Source organism: Galeopterus variegatus, unplaced genomic scaffold (assembly GCF_000696425.1).
Source record: "Galeopterus variegatus unplaced genomic scaffold, G_variegatus-3.0.2 Scaffold3315, whole genome shotgun sequence".
In the NCBI taxonomy this organism is placed as follows: domain Eukaryota; kingdom Metazoa; phylum Chordata; class Mammalia; order Dermoptera; family Cynocephalidae; genus Galeopterus; species Galeopterus variegatus.
In genome coordinates, this window is record NW_007729426.1 from 53838 (window position 1) to 64954 (window position 11117).

General features: G+C 53.2%; 1 protein-coding gene across 1 annotated transcript; it reads right to left on the minus strand.

Moving 5' to 3' along the window:
- Positions 1-3841: 3841 nt before the first annotated feature.
- LOC103600349 (synaptotagmin-15) lies at positions 3842-10482 on the minus strand. Its single transcript, XM_008584615.1, has 7 exons — positions 10281-10482; positions 9583-9725; positions 8365-8660; positions 6679-6849; positions 6013-6133; positions 4882-5061; positions 3842-4020 (listed from the first exon to the last, which is right to left on the minus strand). Exons 1-7 carry the CDS (start codon positions 10460-10462, stop codon positions 3878-3880), a joined length of 1236 nt encoding a protein of 411 aa, XP_008582837.1. The 5' UTR covers positions 10463-10482; the 3' UTR covers positions 3842-3877.
- Positions 10483-11117: the final 635 nt, after the last annotated feature.

The window sequence follows — 11117 nt, forward strand, 5'->3', positions numbered from 1 at the left end:
TGTCTTTTGCAAGCTTAACATTTCTATATGTAATTTTAAAAAGTTAGGTTATAGGGCCGGCCTGGTGGCACACTCGGTAGAGTGTGGCGCTTGGGAGTGTGGCGGCGCTCCCACCGAGGGGTCGGATCCCATATAGAGACCAGTCCACTCACTGGTTGAGCGTGGTGCGGGCGCGACACCGAGGGTTGCAATCCCGTTACCAGTCACGAAAAAAGACAAAAAAAGGAAAAAAAAAAATAGTTAGATTATACCTGAAACTACAGGGCTTTGGAAGCTAGGCCCTGTGAAATACATTTGCTTTATTAATGTTAGTACACTCCACAAAAAACAAAAACAAAAACACATTAATCCAAAAGAAGGTAACGAAGGAGGGAAAGAGAAACATGAAATAGGTAGGAGAAATGGAAACAAACAGTATGATGGCACATATGAACACAACTATGAGTATATCAATAATTCTGTTAAATGTAAATGCACTACATAGAGGAAAGACAGAAGTTGAAAGACTTGATTTAAAAACTATATTCGAGACATGATATGATTATAAAAAAGAAGAAGTTGAAAGAATTAGGGAAATATGAAAAAGATATACCATTGTGAGTGGTAGAGAGAGCCATTTCACACTGATAAAGAGTTCAGTCTGCCAGGATCATATCAATGTTAAATGGATATGAGACTAATAACATGGCTCTAAATACATAAAACAAAAAATGATAAAACTAAAAGGAGAAATAAACAAATTCACAATCATAATAGGAGGCTCTAACTTGTTTCAATAATAGAAAAACAGACAAAAATATCAGTAAAAATGTAGATTTGGCCAGTCCGATTAACAAACTTGACCCAACTGAAATACATGGAATACCTGCACACAACTTCAGAATACACATTCTTTTCAAGTGCAAGGACATTACAACAAAAATATTAGAGGAAAGTCTCTCATGAACATAACTGCATAGATCCTTAAAAATATAATACCAAATAAATCCAAATTTTAAATAAGTCCAAGTATTATCAAATGTGTGTGTGTATATATACCTGCACACACAGAAATACATACACACCTCACTGGTTTCTATTACAAAAATGTAAGTTTGGTTTGACATTCAAAAACCAATCAACATTCGTTATTATATTAAAAGAATAAAGGGGAAACTGTAATTATTTCAAAAGATGCAGAAAAAGTATTTGATAAAATTTGGGCCGACCCTGTGGCGCACTTGGGAGAGTGTGGCGCTGGGAGCGCAGCGGCACTCCCGCTGCGGGTTCAGATCCTATATAGGGATGGCCGGTGTGCTCACTGGCTGAGCGCGGTGTGGGTGACACCAAGCCAAGGGTTGCGATCCCCTTACTGGTCACAAAAAGGACAAAAAAAAAAAAATTAAACACTATTTGGGGTTAAAAAAAGAACTTCCAGCAAATTGGGAATATGCAATCATGAGCACATTAAAAGTCCCTTAGCAAGCATCACACTTAATGGTGAATATGGACAGCTCCTCCTGTTTCCCCACTGACACTGAAAATGAGACCTGGTTACCCACTATCACCACTTGTAGTCAGCATTCTGCTGGAGGTCCTCACCAATGTAATTTCTATATCAGTCTTGTCTCCAGCATCCTTGCTGAACTCGTTTATTAGCTGCAATAGTTTTTTGTGGATTCTTTAGGATTTTGTATATACATGACCACATCATATGCAAATATAGCTTTACTTCTTTCTTTATAATCTGGATGCCTTTTATTTCTTTTTCTTGCCCAATTACCCATTCACTGCAATTTGGCAAGAGATAAATAAGGCAAAAAGACTGGGAGAGGAAGAAATAAAACTGTCATTTACAGAGGACATTATTAAGTACAAAGAATCTGCAAACTATTACAATTTAAATGAATTAAAAAAGGCTACTCACTAGATCAAAGTCAGCATACTTTTGTAGCAATAGAATCTCTATATACTACAACAAACAAATATAAAACACTTAAGAATAAATCTGATGAAAGATGTGCAAGGACGCTTTGCTCAAAACCACAAAACAGTGCTAATAAACTTACAAAAGACCTAAAGAAATGAAGGGATATACCATGTTAATGGATTGGAAGATTCAATATTGTAAAGATGTCAAATGGCTCCAAATTGGTCTACATATTCAATCAAATCCAGTCAAAGTCTAGCACTTTATTTTGTGGAAATTGACCAGCTAATTCTAATATGTTTTATGGAAATGCAAAGGGCTTTTTTCTGCTGGAGTCGCTTTGTGAACAGGATTGGAGACAACCCAGGCCAACTCTCTCTGGCCTATGGGCAGCACGTGCATGGTTTTGCCCTGACCATGTCTGTAGGTGGAGCCCAGCCCAACACAACAGCCTCTTCTTCCTCCTCATTAGAACAGAGAGCCTGCTAGTCTCTTGCCATTTAGATTTTTCAGGGCTGAGTCAGATACTGCAGTTCATTCTGTCCTGCAAAGAGGACACTTACCAACTTTTCCAAGTGGCCCTAGAAAGGCCACGGCTAGTCCTGAATCTCACCTTGGATTGTGGGGGTGGTTAGTACCTACTGGGATGTCAGGTGAAATGGAAACGATTCCATTTTAGTAGCCTACTCATAAACATACAGAGAACTCCTTTTATGTGTGTGTGATATGAAGCTATTAGGAGCTATGGTTTTATGGACTGAGTTGAAAATACACAGGTGAAATAAGGGAGGAAAGGCAAACATGAGATACTCTGTCCATATGGATGGCTGCCGGGCAAAGCTTGCGTTTGTGCACTTGTCAGCAGTGAAGTTAAAGAGCTGCAGGCTCAGTGTAACCTTCACCACTGTCCTGTGCTGAAGTGGCCTCACTGCACACAAAGAGAGAGACACTGGTTCGAAGTTCTGTTCCAGTTATACAATAACAATGCATTGCTCCTGCAAGCTCCACAGGACTAGGGTTCAAGTACAGCTGCCTGTTACAGCAACAGTGACGAGCACAACTGACAGCTCATTAGCTTGACTACAGCTTTAAGGGAGCTGATGGCTGTGAATTGTGGGGACTTCCATCTTAATGACTTTTACAACACCTACCACAGCATAACAATCATACTGGAATCACTGGGTTTACCGGAAAAGCTCTCAGCCCTGCCGGCTACACTATGGCCACATGCTTTCATCATTTCCTGCCCAGAGTGGGAGCCCCAGGAACTGAATGGTTTTTACCAGGGACACCAGCAGGAGGACACCTGTAAGTCCAAGAGTGTGAGGTTTTGGGCTCTGGGGAGGGTGGCTGGTGGTCAAGACTAGACATGTAGTGGGGTGGGATTTGACACAGTCCCAGGGAGGGCACAGCAGGCCGTGCCGACAACTTGTCTGTCACTACAGACAAGTGCTTGGGCAGGCTGCTCACAGCATTCTCCCTATTATTTCCCGGAGCAGCGCATTTTCTCTGCTAGGCAGCAGGCAGAGAAAGCACAGCTGAAAAGCAGTGCAGGTTTAGCATCAGCACGTCATCAGCTTTCTAACACCGTGGAACCCAAGTTTTCCCTGTGCCTCCGTTCAGCATATACAGCTGTGCCATCACTAAGTGGAATACTTCTTCTGAATGTCCAAGATGCCTGTGCAAATCAGGACTGGGCTGACCAGGAGCCAGCATTCTAAGCCCAGGCAGCCCCACAGGTAAAGAAGGATGGAGTGTGTCGGGAGGGTCAACCGGCCACAGCTGCTGACTGGGGCCGGGGATTCCTTGTCCCCTCTTCTCTCCTGCACATCAGCACTCACGTCCACCTGGCTCGGGCTAGCCCACAGCTCAGTGAGATGTCAGATGAAACGTCCATACTTGTGGCCGTCATGTACAACTGGGAGGACAACAGGCTTCTGAAGCAGAACCACAGTCTTGGGTGCTGGGTCAGGGCTCGAAGGTACGGCAGAGCGCGTGCCAGCGCTTCACCAGCTCCTTGGGCTTGCTGAGCATCTCGTCCCAGTGTTCCAGCTCTTTGCCGCGGCTGTACATGTAAGGGCCCACCACCACCCGGCCCAGCTGGTGGCTCTCTGTAAGAAAGGGAAAGCACGGTCAGGCTCCTGAAGCCACATCAGCCAGCTGCATCCCCAGCGACTCTCTCTCTCTCTACCACTCCTCTCCAGAAGGAATTAGCCAGCCCCCTCCTCTCTAAGCATGAGCTGATAGCTCCCAAAGGGGCCCTGACTCTGGAGCTGGAGGGCCTGTGTCTAACTGCTGGGAGGCAGTGGGGGAGGGGGCCCGGATGGAGTCTGCCCTCACCCTCTAGGAGGCCATAGTACACCTGCTTCATGTCAAAGAGCTGAGGGAGGAAAGGGCCCCTCCAGAAAGAAGGTCTCTTCTATCAGCCAGAACATTCAACAGGAACGTTCACCAACCAACCAGCACAGTGCAGAAGGGGCTTAGGGCCAGCCCACATGGCCAGCCACGGCCTGGCAGCTCTGCCTCCCCAGACAGTGGTGGTGGACACCGGGGTGTGGGGCAGCGTGGGGGCACTGGCTGGGATAGCTCACCCAGGACCCTAAAGATACCCAGGACGTCTAGAAGGCATGAGGAAACGCAGGGCACGCCACGGCCCACAGCACCAGGTCACCTGGCTGTGGTGATCTGCCCCAGGGGGGCAGCAGAGGCCATCCCTTTACCTCTTTCTACGGTAGCACAGACACAATCCAGCTGGACTCAAGCTAGGCAAAGTTGGAGCCCTCCTGCTGACAAGCTGTGTGCCCTTGGACAAATATCTCAGCCTCTCTGAGCACTAGTTTCCTTAACCAGGGAACAGAGATGACGCAGCTCCTTCTGAGGTCAGGACATGAGGCATTTGCCCTGCCAGAATGCTCGGCAGCCCCTCCTTTGCCTTTTGCCCCAACAGCCTGGGTCGGCGGGGAGAGCCTTACTGTCCCCTTCGGTGCTCTGGAACACAGTCAGGCTGAGGCTGGCAGTGTCCAGCTCAGCAGCGTTGGCCTTGAAGCTGAAGGTCTCGTTGTACACAGGGTTGATGGAGCCCAGCACAACCGAAGTCTTCTTGCACTTGACAAACTTGTTGTGGTTCATCAGAGACACTTTGACAAACACACCTGAGGGGCAGCACATACCAGTGGGCTGGGAGAGGCAGGCGGGTGCCCAGCCCCTGGCCCATGGGAGGTCTGGCTAGGAGGGCACATGCCTGACCCAGGCGCCAGGTCTCCTGGCCCACAGAGGGCATGACCAGAGGGAACGGGCTGGTTAGTATAAAGCCTCCTGGCCCAGAGGATGCTCCACTCCCTTCCTTTTCCTTCCTCTTTGCCTCAGGAATGCACTCAGGGCTGGGCTGGCTCCGTGCACCAGAGCCTGGCACTACATGCCCATCTCTCCCTATCAGGGGTTGCGGGGCCTGCCTGCTGGGTCCTTGGGCCCCCTGGAACCCATTAAACACCTCCTTGTTTAGAGGGCTAAACAAGGGGGTAGGGCTCAGATAGGTTTTGGATCCACAGTGGAAGGTCTGAGTCCTACCTTGTTCACAGTGATCCAGCTGCGAAGACCAACCAGCACTTTGCGGGGGGACCCACACAGGGCCAGGATGTGTGGGATAAGCCACTTCCCCCCACCCCCTGCACCAGCTGCTGTGTTCTGGGAGGCTGGAGCAAGCCGGCGCAGTGCCAGCCGAGCATCAGTGCCCCAGAGAGTGGGGGAACCCTCCCCCTGGGAGGTGCAGACCTTGCCCTCGAGGGACTGGACCCATTCAGCTGATGGAGAAGTGGAGGTGGAGGAGGACAGGACAGTTCAGGGAGCCAAGACGCTGCCTCGGGAAATGGGAGGAATAGGGCTTGGTCTTGGGGTCGGGCTAGAACCCTCGGTGAAGGCCAAGGGGATGCAGCCTTGGGTTCAACATAGGAAGGAAGAGGGTTCTCACAGCAGAACTGACCACAGGGAGGGCACGTCTCAAAGGAAGGCAGAAACTGGATGGTCAGTGTGAGGGTCGGACTCCAGCCCCAGGCCCCAAGCTCACTGGTGGGACCTTCCCCAAGGAGGAAAAGAAAGGGACTCACTGACAACACCCCTGTCCTCCTGGAGCCGGAGGCCCTTGGCACGCAGCACGACCACCGTCAGGCGGCTCAGGTAGTCATTGTAACTGAGGCAGAACTGGAGGTCGCCAAACTCTGAGGGAGGCTGCAGAGGCCAAGATGGAAGCACCCCACCCTTGTCACTCTGGCAGGTGCTGGAGGGGACACAGAGCCTCCAAAGTGCCTTCCTCCTCCCTTCCAGTGGCCAGGAATGGGGTACACGTGCACAGCTGCATGGTCTCCTTTAGTCTCACCACCATCTTGTAGATGGGGAAACTGAGGCCTGCAGAGTTGGAGGGACTTGTGCCGTAGTATGAACCTGAGTTGAGGATTCACACTCAGCTCCTTGAGACCTTCCTGGGGGATGGGAGAATGGTGGTAAATATTTCCCTGGACTGGTCCATTTGTGGTGTCCCCTTTCACAGCCATCTGACCTGGAAGGAAATCCAAGTGTGGATTTGTCAGGTTCCTCCAGCTAATCTGACGGCCATTGTGGAAGGACCTCAGGCAGCTCCTCTCTGCAGCTTGGGGCCTGGGCCCACCTCCCTGAGTCACTCTTGTAGGACGGGGTGCTGGGCCCTGCGCACACCTGCTGGCTGCCCACAGTAGTGCTGACACTCTGTGGCATATGTCTGGAGACTTCAACCTTACCTCCAGGCTGTCGGCCTCCAGGTCTCTCCAGATGATGCGGCGGCAGTCGCTGGCCAGGGTCTCATTCTTGAGGGGGAATAGCACCTGACCCAGGAGCTGGTGCTTCCTCTGCCTGTCCACGTGGTACACTGAAAACTTCAGCACCCTCTGGGTGACACTCTTGCTGGACACCTGGAGGAGATGAGTACCCAGGCCAGGGTCAGGTGTGGGGTAGGGAATAGGATGGTGTGACACCTTGTTCTGGACACAGGTGCTTTTGGGGAGGAGTGTCTCAACCACCAAGGACGCACATACTCCAAAGCCAGGCATCCTCAGGGGACCCATTTCCACAGCAGGGCCGAGTACCCCCAGGAGGTAGGAGTGTGTGCTAGAGCCTCGCCATGCAGAGTATTATGGGGACCAGTGGTGTCCTCCCCTACCTGGGGCCTTGTTAGCAATGCAGGATCTTGGGCCCCAGCCCAGACGTATGAATCAGAATCTGCCATTTAACAGGACCTCCAAGGGATTTTGCCTGCACTTAAAGTGGAGCATGGGCCTGGGAGCCCGGGACACCCGCCTGTCCCTGCTATCTGAGCTGGGACGCCAGCTCTACCCTCCCTGAGATTCGGTCTCCTCGCCTATAGAATGAGGGTGATGGTTCTTCCTCTCTGGGTTGTAAAACCGCAGTCACAGTGTCTGACCTATCGCAGGCGGCCCATTAATATTGATTTCCTTCTCTTCTCCTTCCCTCCCTCCCCTTCCCCCTTAAAGTACAGAGGGGCCAGGATCAAGTTCAGGCAGGCTAGGATGGGGAAGTGGTGAGCCCAGAAAAACCAGTTGGCAAGCAAGACGTTAGCTGCAAAGTCGGCAAGGCCACAGCCTTGATCCTGAAGTCCTGGGAAGAGCAGCCTCACCTGGGACTTTGCACAGCCTTGGCCACAGCAGGATGGCCTGGGACCAGGACCTGCTCAGCCCAGGAGGAAGGCATGAATGGAGGCTCTGGCCTCAGCAATCCCACTCTTCCTGGAAGCTGCCTGGCTCTCCCTCCCTCTCGGCCAGCTTGCTGACCAGCTCTTGAGAAAATGTTTGTCCAAGGCCTCTCAGCAGGTGGTGATTGCTGGCTGCTCCTAAAGGCCCCGGTCACCTGCTGAGGCTCCCAGGCCCCTGCAAGCCTGGCTCAGTGCCCTGACACCCTTTCCACCTCCAGACCTTGAGCCAGTCCGCCCATGGGGCAGCAGAGGCTCCACACCTGTCCCAGGATGACTCTTGGGCCCTGCACGGGCCTCTGACAGCACAGGACAGACAGTTACTGCCCTACTCAGGGGGTCTAGGGGTGTTTCTAAGCTGGATGATCCCACCCTCCACATTCCAGAAGCCCCGTGCTGTTCCAGGGCTTGAGGATGTTTCCCCAGAGCCCCATGTGTGCTCCAAAAATGTGTTTTCTCTTTCTCTCCTCCAGGTAGCCAGGACAGAGGAGCCCAGTCTTCTGGCCACCCCCCTCCAAGTCTCTCCCCTGCCCCCTCCATCAGGGGTCAGCTCCTGTAGGCCCTGACCCAGTGGGCTGGGCAAAGCAGAGCTGGTGGCACTGAGGATCCCGGGGGCTGCAGGGCCCTGGCTAGTATAGGAGGGTGGGGCTCTATTGCACCATGTCTGCTCCTTTCCAGGAGGCCGCAGGGCACCCAACCCCACCTGCTCCCAAGGCTATACCTGGAAGATGAAGTGCTCGTCAAACTGCGGGTTGCAGGTTTTGCGTTTGGTTTTGGACTGGAGGAAGCGCCGCTCGTCAGGGAGCAGGTGGAGCTTCACCAGGGGGCTGCAGGTCTCCGAGGGGGCTTGCAGCTGCCGTGCCTTGATCAGGCCCACCAGCAGCCGCTCAGCCTCCTGCTGGTATTCCACTGAGAACCACAGTCGTCCCAGGCAGCCATCAGGGAAGTCGGTCTCACTCTTGTCCTCTGGGAACTTGTATAGCTCTGGGTTGATGGTCCCCACCAAACATGCATCTCCTGCAACAGAAGGGCTGGAGGTGGGCAGGCCAGAGGAAGGCAGGGGCATGGGGGACAGTGGCAAGCTCTTGGTACCCCCCATCCTGGTCCATCTCCTCTCCGCTGAGCCTCAACTAGCCTGACCACATCCACCGTCCTCTCTTCTCCAGACTAAACACATCCCCTCTCTCTACTGCAACTCCTCCAGGAAGCCTTCTCAGCACGAAGGCATTGCAGAGCCAGGCCTGGGGCCTCTAGCAGAGTCCACAGTATTCATTTGACACTTTCCCCAAACCCCTGGCCCCTGTGATTGGCCCCCATCCCTGAAGGTCAGGGCCTGGTTTCAGGGACAGGTGCCCAGCACCTGGTCTGGCCCATTTCCACCGTGTCTAGAGAATGAGTCATTGACCAAGTGTTGCCTCTTTCTTCCTCTTCATGTTAGAAGGGCCGAGCTGATTACCAGTGGTTCCTGGGAGGTCTCTTGGGAGATGGCAAAGAGGTAGCCAGAGAGCTGTGTTCCCAGCTCCTAGCATTCCGCCTTCTCGGTTGGCCAACCCATCATCCTGGAGCAGGACCCAGAACAAGTTCTCCATCTGGGCATGCCTGGGTTCCGAATCCAGATCTGTCGCATATTGCCTCTGTGACCATGGGCACTGTTAACCTTCCTGAGCCTCAGTTTATGAACGTGTAAAATAAGGCGATAATTCCTCCCCCACAGGGTCATGGTGAGATCTAATTCCAAAATAGCACATGAGGCTATGTCTCACCCTTCAAGTGAAAATCACTTGGTAAACAAAAGTACCCAGAGAGAGCGGTCACTGGGCAACTCTGACATCCCTGGCCCAGTCCAGGCTATGTTCCGGGGTCAGGCTGGTGAAAGCAGATGGGTCCACCTGGCCCAGGCAGACCTGACGCCTGGGCAGGCCCCAGTGGGAGCACTCACCGAAGCTGCCACTAGAGGTGTGAGGCAGGAGCTCTGGGGGTGCGCAGGGGTCCTGTGGGGCCTGGGTCCACTCTCTGCTGTGCAGGGGCACCAAGTCTGGGCCTTGCAGGGAAGGGGGCACCACGAATGGCACAGCTGGCGGTCTGTCCAGAGGCAGGAAGACAACATGTAAGTGGCAAGTGAATGATGTGGTCTCACGGCACAGTCAAGAGGGGTTGAGTACCAGGGGCTGGAGGAAGAAAAGCCATTGGGAGCCAGGAGGAGGCAAGAGCCCAGTTTTCTGGGCCCACATCAGGCCACGCCTGCATGCGTGCACAGGTGTGCACACACACATGCACACATACACGGACTCACAGCCTGAGCAACGGCTCTGTCTGCAGCAGTGAGACACTGGAGAAAGTCTCTGACATCAGCCTGTCAGGCTCTAACTCCTGCTCTGCCCCTCATTGTGCTACCTGGGCCTGTTATGTCTTCTGAGCCTCAGTTTCCTCAGCTGGAAAATGGATTTCACAGTGCCTTCCTAACAGCTGGTGGTGAGGTTTCTGGGGTGTCTTTGTGACAGCTGCGAGAATAGTGATAGCATAGAGGGGGCAGTCCACAGACAGAACTTTCCATCCACCCCACCCTCCCCAAGGAAAGCTCCATAGGGAGCACCCTGGAGCAAGGCCAGGGCCCAGTGGCCCCATGTGCTGCCTTACCTGCTCGGCTGGGTCCTGGCATGTGGCTGGCAGAGCTTGTCATCCTGTCTGCTGGAGGCAGCTGTGGTGGCCATGGCTGGTGTCCCTGGCAGCTCCTCATAGGTGAAAGTGGCACAAAGCCTCCTCCACAGACAGCAGCTCACCCCGATCAACAGCAGCAGCAGCAGCAACCCCCCAATCATGCCCCCAATCACCAAGGCCAGCTGCTCTGGGGGCAGAGACCACCAGGACTGTGATGCCTGACTGGGGAAAGCCACTCCCCCTCACACCCCTGGCCTGCTGGGGGCAGGATTGGGGCAGCACCCCCCCACCCCGGGGGTGGATCCCAGGAGCGACACAAGCAGGCTTCCCTGTCTGCTGGGGAGGGGAGCAGCCGGGTCTGAGCAGAAAAGCCATTTCCCCTGGGGTCCTGGTGCCCTGGGCAGAGCCTTCTGGTTTCCTTTGGAAAGCAGCTGGCCCTGGATTTGGGATCGTGGCGGAAATGAACCATTTTCTTGTGCAGAGTAGCAATCAAACCTTCCCTCACCAGAACCTCCATCCTCCCTGGGCTCCTGCTGAGGCCTGAGGTGAGCTTGGGTGTGAGCCCCACGCACTTAAGCAAAGCTCAGGAAGGGACGATGCCTGCTTTACATTCACGGTTCTATCACCTGCTGCGAGGCTGGACTCTCGCTTTTGTTCTGCAACCTTCTCCAACACTCACTCCCTTCCAGCCCTCCCTCAAGGTGCTCCATCCTTGGGGAGGCGGTAGGAGGCTCTGGAGGGGGTTATGGCTGAGCAGGAGCAGCGGGTGTGGGAAACGGAGACGCGAGGACCCTGCTGCGGCATCCGCACCGCACA

Excerpts from the sequence above, each read along its gene's own strand:
- LOC103600349 (XM_008584615.1), bottom strand. The coding sequence starts at position 10,462 with ATGATTGGGGGGTTGCTGCTGCTGCTGCTGTTGATCGGGGTGAGCTGC. Across the intron at positions 5,062-6,012 it reads GGAGGACAGGGGTGTTGTCA|GTGTGTTTGTCAAAGTGTCT; the intron begins GTGAGTCCCTTT and ends GCTGCCCCTCAG. Across the intron at positions 4,021-4,881 it reads CCAGAGCACCGAAGGGGACA|AGAGCCACCAGCTGGGCCGG; the intron begins GTAAGGCTCTCC and ends CCTTTCTTACAG.